The sequence below is a fragment of the Leuresthes tenuis genome, unplaced genomic scaffold, assembly GCF_036924035.1.
Source record: "Leuresthes tenuis unplaced genomic scaffold, fLeuTen1.0.hap1 SCAF_1, whole genome shotgun sequence".
NCBI lineage: Eukaryota > Metazoa > Chordata > Actinopteri > Atheriniformes > Atherinopsidae > Leuresthes > Leuresthes tenuis.
The window spans coordinates 10,319,258-10,343,745 of NW_027325355.1; the positions used below are offsets into that span (position 1 = coordinate 10,319,258).

The window sequence follows — 24,488 nt, forward strand, 5'->3', positions numbered from 1 at the left end:
ATAAATAGCGATAGTATCATTTTTTTAACTCAGACAACTGTCAGCTGTCAGTGTCAGCTTCCTGATATGTTGTACAGACTCCTTTGAAACAGTTTCACAGCTTGAAGTTGAGTTTTGTGCCCTTTCAGTGTTGGAACAGCCTTAACTTTCAGCTTCAGTCATGACAATCGAACAGCTGTCTGGAAAGTACAGGGAACAAATCCAAGCCTTTTTCAGATTGCGTTAAAGATTTCTGGGTCTTTGGGAAAGATGATAAGGGTCAACTTTCCTTCGTAACCAAACACACATTTTCTTCAAAAGTATCTATGTAGCAAGAACATGAAAAGCATGAGAAATGTTGACATCTGACCTTTAATAAAATGCAGAAGAATGAAATACAGACAAGTGCAAAGCTATACTTCACATCAAACTAAAATTATATATTGCTTCTACAGATGTTGTATGTTTACATAAATACGCACAGTTGGTGCAAAGCTACTTTGTGAATCTTGACTAAAGAAAACATATGTTCAGTATAACAGAAGAAAACATGTTCCTACTAACAAACAGATTGCATATTGATCTGTTCATCAACTCACAAATGATGCCATGTTTGTCTTGAACGGTGGGAGATCTGTCCAGTTAAAACAATCACAATAAATTATTGTAATAATGAAGCACATTCAATCTTTCTTCAAACATCTGCTACTCAAAGAACATTCAGACCAAAAGTCCTGACAAAAGAAGGTGGTAATCCACAAAGAAGATATTTAATCTGAACAAAGGAAAGGCTTGTGATTGGTAGTTCCTGTTGCTGCTCCCAGGTGAATGTTTTCTTATATGCCGTAAAATATGTTGTTGATTTCAACCTATCATTTATCTGCAGTGCGAGTACAATGGTGTCTCTTAAGACTATATAATGCAGTGAAAGCTGCTCCACACTGACCACAGCTGTAAGGTTTCTCCCCTGTATGAATACGTTGGTGCAACTTCAGATTAGATAATTGAGTGAAAGCTGCTCCACACTGACCACAGCTGTAAGGTTTCTCTCCTGTGTGAATACGTTGGTGCCTCTTCAGATTACTTAGTGCAGTGAAAGCTGCCCCACATTGACCACAGCTGTAAGGTTTCTCTCCTGTGTGAATACGTTGGTGCAACTTTAGATTAGATAATTGAGTGAAAGCTGCTCCACACTGACCACAGCTGTAAGGTTTCTCTCCTGTGTGAATATGTTGGTGCATCTTTAGATTAGATAATTGAGTGAAAGCTGCCCCACACTGACCACAGCTGTATGGTTTCTCTCCTGTGTGAATATGTTGGTGTGTCTTTAGACTAGATAATGCAGTGAAAGCTGCTCCACACTGACCACAGCTGTAAGGTTTCTCTCCTGTGTGAATACGTTGGTGTCTCTTCAGATTACCTAGTGCAGTGAAAGCTGCCCCACACTGACCACAGCTGTAAGGTTTCTCTCCTGTGTGAATACGTTGATGCAACTTTAGATTAGATAATTGAGTGAAAGCTGCCCCACACTGACCACAGCTGTAAGGTTTCTCTCCTGTGTGAATACGTTGGTGCCTATTCAGATTACTTAGTGCAGTGAAAGCTGCCCCACATTGACTACAGCTGTAAGGTTTCTCTCCAGTATGAAGCATCTGATGATACTTCAGATGAGATGATCTTTTGAAAACTTCCCCACAGTCCTTACAGCAGTATAATGTGGATCCCTCTTTGGCTTGTTTCTGCAATGACAGAGAGGAAGAAGACTTAGATCCATTTGAAGTTCACACAAAATATTTCTCTAACCTCACCTACGCCAACCAACATATTTTAACTGGACCTGGACAGACCGAGCTACAGAGGTCTCAATATCTCAAATCAAACGTGAACGCTGAGAGTGCGTTTATAAGTGCCCCCGGCTATCAGCACAATGCTCTGACGGCTCTGCACACGTTCAGGTTTTTAAACACTAAACTCTTGCTTTTTTTTCTCTTTTACCAATTATTTTTTGTCATGATGAAATTCTGATAAGGAACTGCTACAATATTTCTAATTGATATAAGGAAGCACAGTCTTGCCCAAGTTGTTCAATTAAACACCATGTAGAGGCTGGCCTGAAAAAGGTTGATGACCACTGGTTTAAATGAATAAAAGTAACTGTGGTGGTAATACATGACATTCTTTACACTAACCCTTTGTTCCAGCTTACAGCCCATAGGTCTGCAGCCATTGAGCTCAACAGCTATCAGGGAAACAGTTTTAACTCAACCTTTGTTTCTCTTTAAAATGACTCTTTACACTGAGGTAGAGAGATCTACAAAACTTGTAATTTAACAATTAAAGACCCAGAAGTATTACTACCACCAGGTTTAATTCATGTAATCCAGAGACTTTAAACACAAATAATGAAGATTAGCTCCTGAACCTCTCAAATCTGAAGACTGAGAGCCAGAAAAATGTTCTTCCAGCAGATCATTCAGCTTGCAGCACATGTTCAGTCTAAGCACATCTGTATCAGAGAGAGGAGATGAAACCAGGAAACACTTTGCTGACACTTTTCACATTTGATTCAAAAGCAGAATGAGCAGAGGATGCACGGAGCCTCGACACTCGTCCTCGTATCTTTAATATCCTCCACACTGACCTGTAGCCCAGGTGAACCAGAGGATGAGCCGGCTCTGTTCCTGGTGGAAGGGTTCAAATCCTGGTTCTGCTGCTCCATTCTGGTCCGGGTCCTCCGACTGATGAACTCTGTCTGAAACTGTCAGTACATACAATAAGATCCAGCTGTGGCATGCAGCATGTCAAACCACACCCACTTTTCTTCTTCTCTTGATAACCTTTCTGGACAGTTTTTAACAATCTAGTCACATTTCATTAAACTTGTTGCTGTGGTTTTTATTTAAATCCCTGAGAACTTTAAAATGGTTCTTTAAAGACCCATAGTTCAAAATATTTGGAGCTTTTTGATCAAATTCAGAAAAAAATTTAATAATATACTCTGTAGAACGACACCCAATGTGTGAAATATCCCATAAATCTCATCTGAGTCAGTGTAACATGATCAACTTAAATCATTTTACTACATTAAGACAATGATACTGTTTGAGGAAAGGGTCCCAATATCATCCCAAAGCCTGAAGTTCAGATTTTCTCTAGTTCTAAATTTGTTCTCATTTCCAGAAGCTCTCAGGGATCCAGGAAAGTAATCTCAGATTTGTCACATTTACACTCTGAAGCCCATTTTTGAACAGTTCAGTTCTCAGGGAGCTTCAGTCTGGCCTGAGGCTTGAAACTGAGAAGATGTGATGTTTCAGTGGGGGAATGATCTAGTTCTGTGTGGCTAACAGCACGTCAGCAGGAGCTGTCTGACTGATCTGAGACACTGAAGAACAACATGAAGTGGACCATTCTGAGGCCGTCATTTAAATATAAAGGAGTGTTTTTCTGGCATCAGAAGTGCTCGACCAGTGATTCATTCCAGAAAGCTGCTTTAGTGAAACCTAAAGTTTGAGATGAAGGAAACTCTGACACTTAAAAATGTTTTTCAACCCAAATAATCTGCAATCTCCTTTATTTTGATTCTGAAATTATCTTAACTGGTAAACTTATGTATCCAGTTAAAGAGTAAAAAGTGATCTTGTGTTGTGGTCAGATCAGAGTATCAGCTCCTAAAAGTTGCACAGATCCTCCTAATAAAGATAATTTTAGCTCCATTTTAACTAAAGATGTGGGCGGGATGGAGTCACATGGATGACCACAAGATGGTCAAGATGGACAGAAAACTGTCCAAAAAGGTAAGAAAAGAGGAAGAAAAGGGCCCAGAAGTATGTTTCACACACAGCTAAAAAAAAAACGGTTTTGCATTAGCATTAGCATGACATGCTAACTGTGAATAGCAGACAGATTATTTGAACTTGTTTACTCTTTAGTACATGTTCTGACTGCCCGTGTCCAGGTGCAGGAATCAAACCAATGACACAAAGTACTTTGAAGACATTTCTGCAAATATTTGACCGCTACATGTATTCTTTTCTGGACTCACCTGCATGCAGCTTCCTGTAGTGATGTTCTGAAATGTGCTGAGGCTTCGAAGCGTGTGTCCAGTAATGGAGGGGGCGGATTGATTAATTTCGTCGAATGATGACCTCAGAAGTCTCGCTGCTCGAAAGTACCACGTGACTGCTTCAGGAAGCGGTTCAGATTTTGCCGAGAGTATTGACAGACATATAAACCCCTCAGTCTCCATTTAAAATGTGGGTTTTTGATGGAGAGCTGCGGTCAGTTCAGGTTTTGAATTTTGATTGTTTGGATACTAGAATTTCGATAGCGTTAATATAGTTTGGAGATAGTTTGGGGAGTTAAGTGAGAGAGAGATAGTTTTTAGATTGAGGAGAGTGAGGAGAGAACGACATGTAAGAGGATGGAGCCAGCTTGGAGGAGGAGGATTTCCCCCGTGTGGGAACATTTTCATTTGATATCTCCTAATAAGATAAGCTAAATGTAACATATTTCAGATGCATTAGGTTTGCTTATAGAACTGTATTTTTCACTGTTTCTTAATGTATTCATAGGTGAGGTGTTTATTGTGTTCCAAGGAGTTGGGGTACAATAAGAATACCTCATCAATGCTGAGGCATTACCGTGCCTTGCATGAGAATAAAGAGGAAACTGGAGCTGCACCCAGCCAAGGTAAGTCATTACAATGTTACAGATGTGCTATCACAATTTTTACATGTTGACTTTTGTTCTTGATGACTTCAGCACTTTGTGTTTTCAAATGCTGGATAAGTGGTGTCAAAGAAAAGGAATCGATTAAAACCAAAAACTATTGATTACCTGGACCTGTCCAGGGTGTACCCCACCTCTCGCCCAATGACCGCTGGGATAGGCTCTCTGTACGCCTACTCTTTCCGGGGCTAAGACTCCATGCAGTCCTGAAGCATGTCCCTTGCCTCTGGAGTCCACCGCCTTACTGTAGTCCTGGATGGTTTGGCCCTTCTCAGTTGCTGCCTGTATGTGGGGACCATCTGTATGATGCAGTGGTCGGAGTGTCCAAGGGCAGCGTGGGGGATGGAGCGGTATGAGGGTTTTATGGTGGAGTAGAAGTGGTCCAGTGTGTTGCTGTCCTGCATGGCGCATGTCACCAGCTGTTTGGAGCTCGTCAGTTCCTGGGAGAGGTTACACGAGTTGAAATCTCTCATCACAAGAACTATCGAGTTTGGCCGAGAGGTTTCCACAGTGGAGAAAAGAGCAGCTGAATCTTTGTTGAACGTGTTCACAGATGTACTTAGTTCACTTTTCTGATCACGTTAAGACCAGATGTGAACAGCTCCAGGGCGCCGTTAGAACCACTGTGTGTCATTCATTACTGTAAAAACTGTGCATCATCCTTTCCTCTTTCTTTATTCCAAGATCTTCTTCTCCACTTCAGCTTTTGGCTAAATCTAAACACAGCTCACATGTCTTTGGACATTAATAACATAGATCACAGTGACATATGCAACACTTCAGATAAGCAGCTGCTCCAGTATAATTACAGATGCTTAAAATCATTGTTATTTTGTAATATTCTTTCATGAACTGTGAGAAGCATTACACAGAGGGTTCGTCTCCAATGCAGGAGTTTTGGTCTTTCTGCAGCCTTTTTATTCTAATATCAATGACCAGTTCAGCAGGTGTGTCCCTCAGAGGAGCTGGAGGCAGCTGTTCAGGGCTACTTTTTCAGAAGAAGGTTTACTGATTGGAAAGGGGGCTCCTCACGGTGACACTTTGTGGGTAAGAGTCTGAATAAGGGCAACTTCTTCTTCTTCTTGGTTCTTGAAGACGTTTCATCTCTCATCTGAAAGGATTATTCAGCTTTAAACTAGTTGGTGGGAGTATGGACTTTAAGCATCAGAGTGGTCTTTTACACCAACACGTTGTGGTACATTCAGTTCTTCACTGGCGAGGTTTCAATCTGAAGTTCCCTTAGATCAAATATGTCCACAAACACACAGATGCAAACAAAAACGTATTCAGACAGAAATATTAACCACTGTAATGAGGTGTAGACTTATTTATTGACCTCCTTGCTTTGTTCACAGAATGTTTCAAGAGTTTTTTTCTCTCTCATGATCTAACTTTTCTCCGTCTGTGATATTGGCTTTTTTAGCGTGAGGTAAAAAGGATCCACAGGAGTCTGGAGGATGGACACAAATACAGGGAAATGAGAGGTATGCCTGACTGCACTGGGATGTTGTTTCCTCACCTGTGAGTCACTTTGGATCAAAGCATCTGCTAAATGACTAAATGGAAATGACATGAATGTCCATGATGACTGTACAGAAACATTCCACAGAACTGTGTATATGAGCTATCTTTGTAGAAACTGGATGTTTCAGGCTGTTAGTCTCAGTTGTTTCCAGATATTTGCCACATAGCTCGCTGTGAAAGCTGCCTTATACTTAACATGTAGAGATATAAAACTGTGGAGCTGATGGATCTAAAAGTGACATGAAATCACCTAAAAATGATTGTTATTTCAGTGTCAGGGGAAGGAAATCATATCACTACCAGCACATAATGAATGTCCTTGTGTAAATGCTTTGAGAAACGTGTTGAGCATCATGCCCTCACTGTGCATGTGTTCTGTTTCTGAGCTGTAATGTGGTACAAATACTTCACATGAATTTAGGAAGTTTTCCTGCTCCTGTCTCAGTCTCAGTGCACTCTGGATTCATCCTCTGGGAAGCAGAAACATCCACAGGAAACTGATGAACATCTGTCCAACAAAATCAGCGTCCTGATAAGCTGCTGCTAGAAGGACAAAATCCTGACCTGAGATCAGTCCAAGATCTGTCTTTTAAAATGGAATAAAGTGAAATGATGAGGTAAAATCTGCTGAAAGCTGTGAAACAACAAGTGCTGCTGGAAGTGTTTTCATGAAGAGCTCATTAAACGTTTTAAAGGAGGAATGGACTTTATTCCAGCAGCAGCTCAAAGCAGGAGATTCATATTTATCTGGACATTTGAATGAAAACATTCAGTATTAAATAAATGTCTTTAAAATGTCTTTCTTTTATTTATGGTGAATTGAAGTTTCATTTGGATCATTTTCCAGAATAAATCTTTGAAATGTTCACAGTTTTTATCTTTGAACCTTCAGAAAACTTCTCTTAATAATAAGAAAAAGTTGAATAAAAGTTGAAATAAATAAAGACAGCAGAGAGGAAGAAACTCCCTCAGCTCAGTATGTTTGTGACTCTGTCTGAGATGGAGTTGAAATATGTGAACCTGGGCTGTGGTTTACTGCTCTCTCACAGCCGTTCTGTTTATTCACAGCTGAGAAATCATCTTTCTGAGGATGACCATAACCTTTATAAACATCACCACTATCTTTATTAATATCCAGAATCACTGTGAATGTTTCTGCTTCTTTCTTCTGGTACCAGTATATCCAGTTTTCATCACACTGGTCAGTTCCACAGCTGAAGGAGACACTTTGACCAACTCTCCTGGTCAGTGTTAACTGGTCCTGAATCAGCTGTGCTGCCATGGCAACCAGCGCTGTAGAGACACAGACAGACAGATGAAGGTCAGTGTGACAGTGTGTGTTCCAGGTGGAGTTTGCTGGCTCCTGATTGGCTGGAAACACTCACCTGAACACAGACAGCACAGAGCAGCAGCTGGGAGGAAAAGCATTTTGTGCAGTGGTGTTTCCTCTGGTGAACCTGGGGAGAAGTGGCGCTCTGATGCAGCTGAGGCCAAACAAGGACGAACTGTGAGATCAGACCAGGGCCACGTGCTTTCTAACAGCTCCTCAGAGCTCCCATCAGCCCCTGCGGCCCACAGATAAGACCGCTGCTGCTGACTGACAGCTCAGCTGAAGCTGCTGTGTGGTTTCATGGTCTTGATTTGAATCTGACAGCAGATGATTAAAATCGGGGTCACATGATGCAGAAAGACTAAAAAACATTCATGTTCCCACAAACACATTCAGCTTGGTGGTGAATTTAGTAACACACACTGTTATCTGTTGTTTAACAGCTGGGATGAAAATGCACAACTACAAATCCACACAGCTCCTCAACTCTGATCCAACTCTTCAGTGTGTTTGACTTCATTCAATAATGGAGCTGAATTTCTGCTGACTTTCATTCTTTTCCCACTCTGTCTTCTGACATGATGGATTTAGTTTGTCATGTTGTTCTTCATCATGTTTCCATCATGCAAACAAAGTCCTGTCAGTGTTCAGCTCTCAAACAGTTCACCTTCAGTTCCACTGACACACTGATGCCTGTGAATTCATCTCAAACTGACATTTTTATCAGTGCTGCAGTCTGTCCTTCACTCACATGGGTTGTTCTGGATCACATGGCTGGAACATGAGATTTCCTCTGACCCACAAACCCAACTACACTGCTGTCACTGTGCTGCTTATTGGGCTGTGAATGTTGTCAGAACAGCTTTTCAACAACAAGCTGAAGATGTGGCTGTTGTGCTGCTTTTGATTCACAGTCAGTGTAGACAATATGGAAAGTAGAGCTCAGGAGGTGCAGCTGAAGCTTTTGCTTCTTTCATCATTACTTATAGAGATGACACTGAAATGCTTTTGTATTCAGAGCTTTTATTGATTGTTTAAGGGTGACAGCTTCATGACACTTTCTCCAGTCTGACCCTCACTTGGAACACAATCAAACATACTGGGACATGTGGGAAAGGATCACAGTGTTCATACTGTACATATCTGAGAACATCCACAGGAAGACACTTTATCATTTACATGCTGATTCTGTCATTTTAACATCTTTCACAGTCAGATTTTTACTAGAAATGATGTTATACACTGTATGTTGACACGTAAAAAATAATCCCATTCTGCTTGTAAGCAGCTCTGAATAGAAACAACTATAACTACACTGTTATTACTGTATTATGTTGATGCATGAAAACAGCTGAATGATTGTGCTGGAAACACTGAGAACAGCCTGAAGATGTGGCTGTTGTGTTACTTTTGCTTCACAGTCAGTGTAGACAACATACAAAGCAGCTTCAAAGATACTTCCAGGTGAGGCGTGCAGAAAGCAGCTGTGAGCACCGTAACATACAATAAATACATTATTACTGACCTGGACACTGATACATTCAGATTCAGTTATCACATATATATATAAAGGATCTGCAGGTCACTGCTTCTGTTTTCATTTACATTTCACGCAGCATTCATACAATCCATGTTTCCCACCATTGCCTGGGCTCTATGAACATGTGCTGCATATTATTTACAGTTAAGATCATAAAGCTGAAAAAGAGAGCAGAACAGCACACGTGATGACTGGTGACTGAGAACAGAGCACCATCGCTGCTGACATCACAAGAAGTGATGTCATCACTGATTATGACCTCACAGTTCTGCATGACATCACAATGGAAACATGTCATCAAAGGACATGACATCACTGTAGTTTATAAAAGGCTGAAAGACAAACCGCCTGAAAAACAACACTTACTTAAAAAGTCCTTTTTGAGTCAAACCAAAATATCCTCTCCTGTACTTCTGTGGGGTGACAGAGTAGATGAAGAGATTCTGGAGAATGAGTCTGAGGGTTCCTACATATTTCCCTTTGAAAGTGGCAAAGAGCAAAGTTCTGAGGAAGCCGCCAACAGGCCAGAAGATGCAGAATCATCCCCAGGCCTCTGCAGCTCAACACAGCAAGAGGAAGTTTACAGACTCAGGAACCTCTCCCACTCCCTCTGTGGGCTGCACTCAGAGGGAATGGACTCCCTCCAAGGCCTCTGCTGCCACCAATTATGGCTCAGAGAAGTTTAAGGGGAATTTCTGCTTCCAGAGTAAAAGGAAAGTTTCAAGTAAAGGTTTAATTCCAGCAGCCTTAAAACTCTGTGGTGGACTGATCAAATCCAATGTGGAGGTGTGGATTTAGGGGAAAACCTCCTCGAACAGTCCGGTGTAATTGGGTCTAAAATATATGTTGATGGTTCAGAAGACTTTATTTTTGTTGTCAGCTCAGAGAGCTCGACTGGGTAATAATAATAATAATGTGGCTCAAGCAAAGCTTGGATGATAAGAATGGTTTTATGAACTTCTGAGGAATAAGTCGTATTTAAATGAGCAATAACTGTCTGATCTAAAATGCACTCAGATAAAGATCAAGTCCATGCATTCATTCATGCAAGATGTGTTTATACCACATTAAAGGATCATGAACTAAACGTTTCCAATCAGCTGAGCCGTCATTTCACCTTCCTCAGTTCAAAATTGACAGAAAATACAAACTCCATGCACAAACACTGCTTTAGATTGATTTCAGAGGTGAAACTGCTGCAGCTGCTGGTCAGAAAGAAGCAACCTGAACCTGAGTAAGTTTCAAAGTAGGTTTCACTCTCCACTTTAAACTTCTAGAAAGATATAGCAGTGTAGAAGTTTGCATTTTGGGGATTTTATGTTACTTTTGGCTTGTTTTTTAACCCGTTAGTATTAATGTATCTGTGATACTATTTTTTTTTTTAAAGTGAGTGAAATTTCTCTATTTGGTGCAGCTAACATGAACACATGACAGATCGGCAGTAAAACTCCTTTTACAACATTAAATAAGAGGCGTCTGTGAGGTGAATATGGAGCTCCTGGTTGCATCAGGCAGGTCTTTGTCTCCTAAACTCTGTTTAGAGTTTTTCTGTGTGAAAGCAGCTGAAACTCTAAATGATGAAGATGTTTGATGTGTCTCACCTGCAGGAATCGTGAGCAGCGTGAAAACGTTCAGCAGGACAAAGACGGTCAGAGTACACTTCGTCATGGTTCACCTGGAGACAAACAGACAGATGTTAACATGTGGCATCAGAGCAGCAGCTGAATCAGCATGATGATCAGCTGTCATTTCACATCTTTATGGTCCCACCAGAGGACAACAAAGCGTGAACCGTCTGTACTTAAACTGTAATCTGACCTTGAAGACTCTTTGTATTTGTTAGTTCCACATTTGACCCTAATCAGTGTAAAATGAAAACGTTTTAACAGCTTAAAACATATTTAAAGTGGCTGATTGTTAGTTCTGCCAAAGCTATGGTACCTGGTTCTGGTTGTGGGTCCTGGTCCTGGCTGTGGCTCTGTGGTTGGGTGCTTTCAGCTCTCAGTCTGGTGTGTTTGAAGGTTTCTGCCCAGTTTTCCCTCCTCATGCCTGATCTGAGCTCTCAGCTGCTGTTTTTCACAGCAGGACGACACTCGACTTCATGAGGCTGCTAAAACAGCAGCTTCATTGTTTTAGTGACGTTTCCAGTCCAGTTGGTCGCGGGACAGACATCAGACCGCTCAGAAAAACACAACCGCTGTGAGAGAAAGATTTTCACCTTTGCAGCATTTTGCTTTGAACCTCTTAAAAACTAATGTGTTGAATGTTTACAGCAGGAAAACCAAGAATATTGTCAACTCTTGAATATCTGAATAACATCAGTGATTAAACATCAGTGTCTGGATCATCACACGTGCGCGACCTTCCAGCTGTTTTTCAGCTTCCAGGAAGTCTTGTCTGTGATGGATCCTGATAGAAAAGCATGACTCAGTTATTTCAGAATAAAACTCTCTCTGCAGAAACAAGTTTTGTTTTAACGGAGAGGTGGAAGATTTACACATTTAATGGGGTAAATAAGTCCAGTCAGATATCAATATATGATCCAAATCTTCAACAATCAAACCAACAACAGTGTAGTAACATCTCTGTGAAACATCAGCATCAGATTCATTGAATCATTTACGCTTTAAGGAAGCACAGCTGCATTTAGGTTGAAGTTCAGCTTTATTATTGTGAATAATTAGCAGAGAAGACAGACAGGAAACAGAACAAATAGAATGAAAACAATATTTAGAGTAGATAACACCATATTAACACAAACACTCAGTTCTGCTGCTTTCTTTATATGATCCATGTTTTTTTAAAAGCTTTTGAAACAAACTAAAACACATTTGAATAGAAAGACACATCTACCCCCCCCCCCCCCCCCCCCCCAACAATTTGACCCAATTTTCTGAGGTCTTAGTGAGATGTATGAGACAGGCTTTGGTCAAACTCTCTGCTGGTGTCATCACAGAGTCATCACGCCTATGACAAGTTAACCAGGGGCAGGAAGAAAGTTTTCGAACAGAACTCGACTGTCTCTGACAGAACTGAGTAATTCTATCAGTTTAAACCAGAGAGATTGGAGCAGAATCAGTGAAGATCTGTCAGCAGGTTGGAAATTCATCTTGGCTGATTGCAGCTCAGTGATTCCTCTCTGATATCACAGTTTGTCACATGTGCAGCAAACTAACTGCAGCTGACATGAACTGAATGGTCTCAGTGGAAGGGAGCTGCAGAGAAACACAACATACTGATATTCTGTGTGAAGCTTTGACTGGAAACACACAGAAAAACAACATCCTGGAAGAATGGCAGCTTCCATCTTTAAAGGACTGCAAGAGGAAGAAGTTTCCAAGGAATCATTTAGAAGAGTTTCAAACAGAAACTGACTGAATCCATGAATCTGAAAAGGTGTTTCTGAGTGAAAGAGACAGACATGTACAGACTGAACTATCTGTTCAACAGTGATTCTCTGACAGGAGGAAACTCTTTATACTCAGCACAGAGACACTGAGGAAACAGGTGAACATAACCTGAACCCAAATCCAGGATGCAGAGGTTCTTCAGTGAATGTGGTGTTGAAGGTGTGGAGGTGGATCAGTGTGTCAGAGGAGACTCTGTAGAAGGACAGAGTGCCAGCAGGATGGTCCACATACACTGCTGCTCTGTGAGAGACAGAGGAGGCGGAGGAGGAGGAGGAGGGGATGGGTGTTTCTCGGTTATTGTACCTGACAGAGTAACCAAAATAATCAGAGCAGCTCAGATGCCAGGACTGATCATTGTATCCAAACATACAGTCTCTGTCTCCTCTCCTTCTGATTCCTCTGTAACTCACTGATATATAAACTCCTCCTCTCCACTCGACCTCCCAGTAACAGCGACCAGTCAGAACATTTGTACACAGTAGCTGACACCACTCATCAAATCTGTCTGGATGATCAGGATATGACTGAAACTCCTCCACATGTGTCACCTTCCTGCTGTTGTCAGACAGTTTCAGTTTTCTGTTCACTGTGTTTGTGTCGATTGTGAGTTGACAGGAATCTGATGGAGAGAACAAACACAATCCAGCTGCAGTTATTGATCTATCATCTGTTCACTTTGATCAATGAGTGATGTGACTACGGCTGGGTATATAACTTTGGTTCTTTTAAGGCACCAACCAAAATGCTTCGGTAGTACCGCTTATCAAAACATGCCTCGTCTTTCGGTGCCATGTTTTGGTACCCAGAGATTGATCAATGTGATGAAGAACTGATCATGCTACCCTCGATTGGCTGTATTAACGTTACACTTTGCAACATTCAGGAAAATATGGTTACACCCACAGACGGGATTCACGTGTATCTGCGTCAGGAACTGTAGTTGTGTGCATGTTGTCAAACCGGTTAAACAATGCCACTCCATTTCACCAAGATTGACGCCAATAGTGCGCTATGCAACATATGCCAAAAAGTATTTGTTGCTAAGGAAAGCAACACGACTAATTTAATTAATTATTTTACCGTGCACAAAATCAATTTAGGAGCAGAAAGTTGCTCCGTGTTTTACTGCAAGAAGGTCTGACCGCAACCATCCTCCTCTCAGCATTCAGCACAGATCCTGCTTCATCTAAGAGTACAGAGGACGGCACAGTGTGTGGCATTTTAAAGTAAATTTAAGGTAAATTAACGTTCAGCGAAATCTGGCAGTAATCTTAATGTTACTGCAACTTTCATACGTGCAGAAAGCAGACATGTTGACTTTTCTGAAGAAAAACTGTTCAGTGAAAAGTATCCTCGGTATGTAGGATTAGACGTAGTATTAGACACCAATCTGTCACTTGTTTGCAACTGTTTTGCAGTGGAAATTATTTGTTGTTAATTTTTTCCATAAGAAAACTGCTTGGATTGGAAAAATACTGAGCTGAAAAATAAAACTGAAGATTTGTACTGTTATGTGGAATGTAATTTCCTTTTTGTTAGAATTGATATAATAAAATTGGTATCGGTATTGGTACCGGAATCGAAATTTTTTTATTGATACCCAGCCCTAGATGTGACAGTGTGAAGATGGTTGGATGTCATGAATCAGATGAAGAACACACTTACACTTCCTCAGACCTGGTGTCAACCATCGTTCTCCAGCAGGCTCCACCCTGAAAGGAGGAGGGGGGTCAGAGGTCAGAAAAAGGAGGAAAGAAAATAAAGTGATGAAAGAAAAGAACAATGGGCCTCATGCAAGAACATTTTTGTATTTTTATTCTAAATTTCTCTCACTTTTTTCGGAAAAAGGTCTCGTACGAACACGCCATGTCAGATTCAACAAACGCTCTTAACTTTGGAAAAAGTGTGTACACGACCTGCGTAAATAGGCGCATTCGGACACAGAGTTCTAAGAACGCAGTTCTATGAACTGTCCACCTCGAATTTAGTCATTTCAGTTTCATTTTGCATTTGCACATAAGTCGGGGACCTTGGTCGGGACTGATGTGACGTAACCGTCTGCGACAGTGACGTGTTACTGTAGCGCCACTCAACAACAAAACAAAACCCACGAAAAGTAAGGAGAGAAGAAAACAAAACAACAACACCAAGAAGCTAACATGTAGAGCGAGGAATCCACCGTGTTCATGGTCTGCATGACGGTAATATTAATCATGGACGATCACATCAGGCGTCTAAGATCGAGGCTGGAAGAGCACAGCGAGAGTCAGGAGACGAAGAATCCAGCAGCAGGTGATACTTCTTCGTTTCATGAAGGAGAGCAGAGCGCCGCAGACAAAGGAGACGACGTCTAAGTTTAACTTATTAAACATGCGTCGTTTGTTACATGTCATATGAATAAATATTTCAGACAAGTGGCATAGCTACCAACCACCAAACACCTACGTCATGTGTTTCTATGGAACCCAGAAAGGACCCTGCCTCGGAGAAGGAGCTAAAATGGTTCTAGGAACTGAGGGCCGTGGTCCCGAGTTCCTGTATGTCCGAATGCACGAAAAAACGGCCTAGTTCCTGAAAAGGTTATAGGAACTGCAAAATGTTCCTACAGTGGGAATGCGCCTATTGATGAATGTGCACGTGCACAAGGCTAGTATATTTGCATATTCCATGCCCAGCATAATACCATATAAGGCTACGTTTCCGTTCTCCTGTGTCAGGAAGTGTTGAGTCGTGAGAATGACATTAAGGCGCAAATAGAACAACTTTACGGGCTCTTTGATTGAAGTTCTGCTTTCAGAGATCCAAAAAGGAAAATCTGTCATTTTTAGCAGTGTCACCAGTGGAATTATGGGACCTGCTAAAGCGAAGAAAGTAATTACGACTGCTGTTAATTCCGTGTCACCTGTAGTTCGTAATGTCACAGAAAAAAAAGAAAAAATGGCTTGATATGAAAATGGTTTAAACATTTTTTTAAACGTCTCGCCATGGGCAGGCGCTCAATGACTGCAACTAAAGCCGTGAAATCATTTGTTGCCTCATCATGATGGCACTTTGATGGGGCGGTCCATGAGGGAGGTCTTCTGGCACCACACCTTCTGGTCTGCCTGGGCTGGTTCAGGTAGTGGGAGAAACTTGTTCATGGCAATATTGCGCCAAAAGCAGCATGCCTTCCATAGAGCAGCCCTCCCCCCTCCCCGCTGTATCACGACACACCAGGCCTTCAGCTCACAAGTGCGCTCCACAACAGCAAAGGTGCTTTGACACGTCTATTTGTGCAGTCTATTGCTCCGACTATGTTTGGCAGTCCAGTCAAGGCACTGGCCTTGTTATATACAGAGTCAAATTAACCTTCAATTAGTGCATTATTTAATTAGTACATTATTAAGCGGACTACATAACTCCTACGACAGGTCTGGATCACTCGTAAATTCTGGTCGTACCTGAAAGAAAACTTAAAATACGAAAACATTGGTGAATGTGCAGATTCTCTTAAATAACTCATACGCACGACTTAAGAACAAATCTGTTTATACAACAGTTCTTGTATGAGGCCCAATGGATGCAAGGAAATCTGTCTGAGCTCCTGCTGAAGTTGAGAAGAACCAAATGTTGTCTGCAGTCAGATTATGGAGATGAAGTTTCTGTCTCTGAATTCTACTCTTCAAGTTTGGAAGAATTTTCACTTTGATTTTTCACTCATTTCTGAATCCAAATATGAACTTTAAAACTTCTAATAAAATCACTTCAGTTTCTGACATCATGGTCTCTCCTGGTGTTCACATTGTTTCTGCTGACTCCTCCTCTCAGTATGTTTCAGGGCAGCCAAACATCCAGATCCTTTCTCGGACCCATTGGTCCATCTGAATGCTGCACAGCCAACCAGGGGAAGACATTCATCTAGAAAAGTTAGACTAGAAACACTCCCCTCATTCCACCCTCCTCACTGAACATTAAAGGGTCAGAATAAGATCAGAGGAGAATCTATAGTCATTGGAAGTATATCAGCTGCCAGGTGTTGTGATTTTATTGATGAGAATCAGAATAATTTATTTCAGCCTGATCACTTTACAGGAATCTGAAACAGACCAAAAAGCCTGCAGCCTCTTCCTCTCCTTCCCCCAGTGTCCCTCTCTTCCTGTTTCTCTGGAATTCCCTGGATAGTGTTTATTGGATTGTCTGCAACATTTTCTTTTTTTTTCTTCATCCCAGCCAGAGATGGGATGAAGAACAATCAAACACAGCTCCAGTTCAACTTTGGTCTACTTGGTTCTCATCTGGAAGGACGGTCAGAACCACAGAAGGGCAGAACTCTTTGGACCTGGTACCGTGTGATCTCTGAGAAAGCTCATCTGCTTCCACAGTCTGACTGCTACACACTACACTAACACAATGACATCAGCCACTGGGACACACAAACACAGTCAGATGCAGAGCTATCTGGCCTTAAGACGAGCATCAGCTGTGGAGGAACACCTGAGCACAGAGACTGAACAGCAACACAGAACCTTGTTAACAGAGGACACACTCAGCCCACACACACTGGCCACTGAGACGGGCCTCTATCAGAGATCATGGCTCCCTGTGGAGCAGAGAGGATGTACACAGTCCAACAGCAACACTGTGGAGACACAGCTACACTTTCTAACACAATGTGACTGATTCTAACAGCTGCCTGAAAAGGATCTGAAGAAATGTCCCTTCATATACCCACAGTTCTCCTTCTGCCCAGCACGGACAAACTGCCCGTTCTGTTAGGAGAAATTAAAGCAGAGCTGGACCAGGCTTTGTCTCTGCTGTGGATGGCTTCAGAGAGCTGTGTGGAGAACCAAGGACTGGATCCGGTTCTGATTCTGTGCTTTTATAATGGTCACATCTGTCAGCAGGAACATTCAAACACTGTGAAAAGTCTTCCAGAGCCACGGCAGGATCAGTAACAGAGAATATATGATCAGAGTCATTTCAAACATCCTGAAGATTCAAATGCTTCTCATTTCCTGTACTGACCATTAGAGACTGAGTGATTTTAGTGTCTCTGATACAGGTGATTGTGAAGATCCACAAATATCTGCTGTTTCTGTTCAGCCAGTGTTTCTGCTGTGAGCAAAGGAAAAAGGCTCCTACATGTGGGATTGTTCATGTAACACTCAGCAGGAAGCAAAAACACAGGGCTGAGTGCAGGACAGAGAACATGTTTCCAGCTCTTCCTCCTCTATCAGACATTGTGTGTGGCTGCAGCAGGCCTCTCCATACCTGAGTTTGTGTGGATCCTTCAGTGCAGCCGTCAGCAGCTTCACTCCTGAGTCTCCTGGATGGTTGTAGCTCAGGTCCAGCTCTCTCAGATGGGAGGGGTTGGAGGTCACAGCTTCAGCCAGAGAAGCACAGCCTTCCTCTGTGATCAGACAGCCTGACAGGCTGCAGACACACAAACAACACAGAAACTCTGAGAGAACTGCTCTGAAACTGAATGTCATCAAATGTTCAGAGAAACTGGAACTGTCTCACATTACTGACTTTGTGTCTTCATAAATCTGAGTCAGAATCAAACTACACACACGTGGATTAACCTGATTTCCGCTCTCATTTTAGCCACAAATACAGACACTCCCCTACTTAGTCCTTTTCAGATAAAATATGGTCAACATCTGGACTTTGTCTCGGAGCAAAGATCATCATGGACGATATATTTTCCTTGGACAAGAGGACGGCATCCACAGTGGTGTCAAAGAGGCACTATTTTGAATTTATGAGTGTTAAACAAATACTGAGTTCAAAATGTCGACACTGAGGCAGCTGCTGAACGCAGATGGCCTGGAGATCGGTTTGCAATAATCGATCTCACAGCTGCCTACTTTTACATAGTAATTCTTCCAGACCACAGACAGTTTCTGAGGTTTGCGTTTGAGGGCATTGTCCTACGCATAGCTGGTGCTGCCCTTCGGTTTGTTGCTCGCTCCCCGCACCTTTAGTGTGTCGAAGCAGCATTAGCTCCCATAACAGAGAGGGGTATCGGCATCCTAACTTATCTGGACAGTTGGACTCTGGTAGAGACTTCCAGAGAGCAGGTTACTGCACACCTGTCGCTTGTTTTGTTTCACATTCAGACGATGGGGTTTTCCATGAATTTTCAGAAAAACTCACTGATCCCGAGTCAGAAGTTTTGATTTCTCAGGCTGGAAATATACTCCATGTCGAGTGCTCGTCTATCGGAGCACCAAGTGGTTGCGTTTTATCGCTGCCTCGCTCAGTTTCAGTTGGTACATATCTGACTACATTTCCATGGTGATGGAGCTCTAATCCCCTCCATTTGAAACTGAGGAGCACAGGTGGTTACATTCCCTGTGCCCAGTGCATTTGTTGCATGCTGACATTGATCGCACACAGAATGTGTGTTTATCTGACCAGCTGTTAGTATGTTTTGTCAATCCAGCCAGGGGCAAAGCTCTGCCTGGCTCCTGTCTCATTGGATTATAGAAGCCATTTCTCCCTCCACCTCATGGTGTCAGAACTCATTCAACCAGGTGTGTGGCAGCATCATGGCCCTGTTTAGAGGAGTTTCTGTGGGTGATATCTGCGCTGTTGCCAGTTGGTCATCACCACACACTTTTGTGTGACAGGCACTTCGGTGGCTCACTCTGTTCTTTCTGCTGGGTCCGAACTGCACCAGGGTGTTGGTTCTGACCCAGGGTTGACGGCTGCTTTGCGTGGGCGTGTATATGTGTCCCAGACTATAAGTGTTGTACTGACGGAATCAACTGAAAGGGAATGTAATATCATACATATAAGTTAAGTTAGAAGGAACGAGGTACAACACTTGTTTACAACTTGTTTGCCCCGCCCATCAGTTGGGCTCAGGAGAACAACTCACTCAAATAACTTTATATGAATCTTCACATTATTTATTGGATGAAAACGCAGCCCAAAGGAAACTGAATAAATGACCCAAAAAACACTTTCCAGGATCTTTCAGGTTCAGATTGTGAGTCAGGTTCAAGGTTCATGTAAGTTCCTGTGGTGTCAGAGGCCTAAAGCTTCTGTAACAATCATACAAAGACCATCCACAGGTGTTCTGTTAGCTGTTCATAAAAACAGTTTGATGAATCCTGACCTGAGTGTTTCCAGTCTGCAGTTTGGATTCTTCAGTCCAGCAGACACCTGCTTCACCCCTGAATCCTGCAGGTTGTTGTTACTCAGGTCCAGTTCTGTCAGAGTGGAAGAGCTGAGAGCTGAGGACAGAGCTATACATCCTTCATCTGAAAGGTTACAGACACTCAGCCTGAAGAGACAATTACAAAAAAAGAACGACTGGAATCAAAATGAATCACCTCTAATGCTGAATGTGGACTGAAAGACCACTTATAGGGAACATCAGGTTTATAAGCCTGTGATCATGTCCGTGCTCAAAAACACATCATGGGTGAAACAAGGAGTCCACATGGTGGCTGAGCTTTTCCACCTTGGAACTGCAAATTATCAGAGATTCAGAATCTGATTCAAACAGCAGAGGGTTTCATGGGGAACAAACCTTAGGAACTAATCCCATCAGATTGTCTGGACAACAACAAATGAATAAATATAAATAGATAAATGTTTGAACCAGACTTCATGTGTGTGTGCTGTGCAGACAAGATCAGAGGAAAGTGAAACAGATCTGGAGACATTTTACTTTGTGCATTTTAAAATAGATTTGAAGATGTTTTCAGATAATTGCATCACAGAGACTGTATGCAGCTGAAACAGCAGAGAAACCTGACCTGAGAGTTTCCAGGTTACAGTTTCGACTCTGCAGTCCATCAGACAGCTGCTTCACTCCTGAGTCATAGATACTCAGGTCCAGTTCTGTCAGACTGGAGGACTGGGAGCTGAGAGCTGAGGACACAGCTGCACATCCTTCATCTGAGAGGTTACAGCTACTCAGTCTGAGGAGGATATAATGAGATAAGTAGTAATCTGTGACTTTCTCTCCTATGAAAACAACTGCAGTATATTCATACACATCCCTCTATATCTGTACTTACAGAGCTTTGTTGGTGGCTTTGACCACTGGCAGCAGCCTCAGAAGAGCCTCCTCTGAAGCAGAGTATTTCTGCAGGTCAAACACATCCAGATCTTTTCCTGATGACAGTAAGATGAAGACCAGAGCTGACCACAAAGCAGGAGACAGTTTATCTGTGGAGAGACTTCCTGAACTCAGGGACTGTTGGATCTCCTCCACTAGAGAACGATCATTCAGTTCATTCAGACAGTGGAACAGATTGATGCTTCTCTCTGCAGACAGATTCTCACTGATCTTCTCCTTGATGTAATCAACTGTTTCCTGATTGGTCTGTGAGCTACTTCCTGTCTGTGTCAGCAGGCCTCGTAGGAGACTCTGATTGGTCTGCAGGGAAAGACCCAGGAGGAAGCGGAGGAACAGGTCCAGGTGTCCATTTGGACTCTGTAAGGCCTTGTTCACAGCACTCTGGTAGAAGAGAGTCTCTTTTAGTGTTTCAGACTCCTGAGATTTTGATTGTTCTTCCATCAGGTTGACTCCAGAGTTGATGAAGGTCAGATGGACATGAAGAGCAGCCAGAAACTCCTGAACACTCAGATGGATGAAGCAGAACATCTTCTCCTGGTACAGCCCTCTCTCCTCCATAAAGATCTGTGTGAACACTCCTGAGTACACTGAGGCTGCTGAGATATCGATGCCACACTCTGTCAGGTCTGATTCATAGAAGATCAGGTTTCCTTTCTGCAGCTGCTCAAAAGCCAGTTTTCCCAGAGACTCAATCATCTTCCTGCTCTCTGGACTCCAGTGTGGATCTGTCTCAGCTCCTCCATCATACTTGACCTTCTTCACTTTGGCCTGAACCACCAGGAAGTGGATGTACATCTCAGTCAGAGTCTTGGGCAGCTCTCCTCCCTCTCTGGTTTTCAACACATCCTCCAGAACTGTAGCAGTGATCCAGCAGAAGACTGGGATGTGGCACATGATGTGGAGGCTTCGTGATGTCTGGATGTGGGAGATGATGCTGCTGGCCTGCTTCTTATCTCTGAATCTCTTCCTGAAGTACTCCTCCTTCTGTGGGTCAGTGAACCCTCTGACCTCTGTCACCATGCCAACACAGTCAGGGGGGATCTGATTGGCTGCTGCAGGTCGTGTGGTTATCCAGAGGCGAGCAGAGGGAAGCAGTTTCCCCCTGATGAGGTTTGTCAGCAGCACATCCACTGAGGTGGACTCTGTAACATCAGTCAGGGGCTCCTTGTTGTGGAAGTCCAGAGGAAGTCGACACTCATCCAGACCGTCAAAGATGAACACAACCTGGAACTCTTCAAAGCTGCAGATTCCTGCTTCTTTGGTTTCAGTAAAGAAGTGATGAACAAGTTCCACCAAGCTGAACTTTTTCTCTTTCAGCACATTCAGCTCTCTGAAAGTGAATGGAAACATGAACTGGATGTCCTGGTTGGCTTTGCCTTCAGCCCAGTCCAGAGTGAACTTCTGTGTTAAGACTGTTTTCCCAATGCCAGCCACTCCCTTTGTCATCACTGTTCTGATTGGTTCATCTCTTCCAGGTGGGAGTTTAAAGATGTCTTCTTGTCTGATGGTTGTTTCTGCTCTGTCTGCTTTCCTGGATGCTGTTTCAATCTGTCTGATCTCATGTTCATCATTGACCTCTCCAGTCCCTCCCTCTGTCATGTAGAGCTCTGTGTAGATCTGATTCAGAAGGGTTGGGTTTCCTGCTTTAGAAATCCCCTCAAACACACACTGGAACTTCTTCTTCAGAGCAGATTTATGTCGGAAAACTGGGTCAAAAAGTTCTAAATAAACACGACAAATAAGATCAGACAATACAATACACAGAAAATCTTCAAACTTTTGATTTATCTGAGAATTTGAACATGTGTTGTTCTGCATGTTGAGACATCAGTAAATGTGTCATTTATCCAGCAGGTTAAATCTTTAGAGAAATCCTCTTACTGCTCTGCAGAAGGTCAGCCAGCTCCTCCTGCTTCATTCTCCTCAGGAAGTGAACTGTGATCTTCACTAAAGCCTCTCTGCTGCTCCTCTGCTCTTCATCCTCATCCTCCCTCTGACTCTCTAAGCATTCTGGGTAATCTGGACTCAGAACTTTCTGGATCTTCTTCAGCTCCTCCTTCACAAAAGTGACCATGTTGTCCTCCAGCAGCTGGAACAGAATACTATATGAATGAGCCAATCAGACTGAAATCATGGAGCCAAACATCAGATCCATGTTGGACACACTGACAATCCACTGGTCTACAAAGTGCAGCATGGAGATGACTGTGAACAGAATAGATGGAAAAGTAGTTGTTGTACATGTACAGACCATAAATATGGAGTCCAGCTGTGTTTGATGCTGCTGGGCAGACTGACCACTGGGAACCTCTGAGCTCTGCTGGTCCACTCTGTGGAGGAATCATGAAGAATGAGCTCACATTCTGTCTGTCCACACAGAGACAAACACAAGGTAAAGCTCCATGAAGTGATGTGTGGATGTGAACAGTGAATCAGAGGACTCCCTGCAGTGGGAAAGCTTTACTAGTCCTGCTGATCCCACTGAGAATCAACAGCTCAGTCTGCAGCTGCTTGGAGCTTTCAGCTCACTTTGGTTGGGTCCAACAGCTCTCAGCAACCCCTTCAGAAATCTTTCCCTCCCTGCTGAAGTGCCCTGGAGCAAGGCAGCCAGAGCCAGTGTGTGCTTGGATCAGACTGGTTGAACTGGTATCTTCCCAGTGTTAGACAGATAGATGTTTAAAACAGACTCGTCACTGAGAGAACTTTATCTGTCAGGCAAGTTGTACTGAAGATGTAAAAAATAAATGAAATACTTTAGTTTCTGTCTGTCATCTCTAAACTATTCCAGTACCTTTGAACATCTGGGTGGTGCCTTTTCCCTGGAGAATGTTTTATAGATCGGTCAGTCTTCTGGGACTCGGAGCTGGATTTAGGTTCAGGTGAGCCTGGTTTTTCCAGCTTCTTCCTAAAGAACACAAAATAATTTACAAAACAAAAAAGGCATTTAATGGCAAAACATTTGAAAGGATATTTTTGAAAATCTTATAAGATATTCAAAACCATGTTTGTTTGTCTATATTTCAACCACCTAAAACAGACCTGACTTTACTTTAGAAGTCAGCTGCTTCACACTTCCTACACTGTATTAGAGCCAAAGCACAAAGTGGCACCTGCTGGACCAGCTGGTGTCCTACAGACACTCAGAAACACCTCCTCCAACATCCATTCTTTCCTCTGTGACTGCTGTGTTTGTGGAAAACATCCAACACACACCGCTTCACATATGAACATAGAAATGGATGTGAAACAGAGCTGAGCTCACATTAAACACATGTTGGAATAAAAACTGATCAAACTGACTCTGCTACATTTTACTCTGTTACAACATTTACACTCAGCTCACCTCTGAACGGATGGATGTTGGTCTGATTTGAAGACAAGAGGAGGATCCATCGACCGGTCACTCTTCATGGACACACAGCTGGGTTCAGATCCAGGTCTGAGTCTCTGCTGGATCCTGACAGAAAAACACTTGTTTTCTTCAAACTAAAGTATTCAGTGATAGTGTTTGAGTCTGCAGTGAGGCGGCCTGTCAGAGAGTCAGTGTGGCTGCTGTGGAACAATGTTACAGCTCCCCTTGTGGCAGCTCTGCCACTCTGCAGGCAGACGTCAGCAGGTGTGTGAAACTGGAAGCTGGATGTAATTTTACCTGAGAGAAAACAGGAAGACTTCAGCTCTGAGCTTTCAGTATGGTACTCTGACCCAGTCTTTACTGTTTGTGTGATCAGATTCATTCTGCTCTTTAAGAGACAAACGACAGCTGCACCATGGCGTCATCAGAGACATCAGGAACTGATCCAAGTCTCAAGTTATTCAGCTGAAAACTGGTTATCATCTGAAACATGATGCAGCCTCCACTGAATACTGACAGATACTCACTGTTGGGCTGATGGAACATCA

General features: G+C 42.7%; 2 protein-coding genes across 2 annotated transcripts in view; both read right to left on the minus strand.

The window, feature by feature from the left end:
- The window catches only part of LOC140291454 (uncharacterized), a 392,957-nt gene that overhangs the window by 115,878 nt on the left and 252,591 nt on the right, over nt 1–24,488 (minus strand). The window contains exon 7 of the mRNA XM_072379414.1: nt 970–1,640. Coding sequence (XP_072235515.1) covers nt 970–1,640 — 671 coding nt within the window. The remainder of the gene's footprint in view (nt 1–969; nt 1,641–24,488) is intronic.
- Nucleotides 12,173–24,357, minus strand: LOC140295359 (NLR family CARD domain-containing protein 3-like). The gene is made up of 11 exons (XM_072379652.1): nt 24,344–24,357; nt 23,946–24,045; nt 23,699–23,718; nt 23,380–23,493; nt 22,840–22,918; nt 22,470–22,677; nt 20,527–22,309; nt 19,617–19,784; nt 17,762–17,923; nt 14,177–14,223; nt 12,173–13,130 (listed from the first exon to the last, which is right to left on the minus strand). Exons 1-11 carry the CDS (start codon nt 24,355–24,357, stop codon nt 12,583–12,585), a joined length of 3,243 nt encoding a protein of 1,080 aa, XP_072235753.1. The 3' UTR covers nt 12,173–12,582.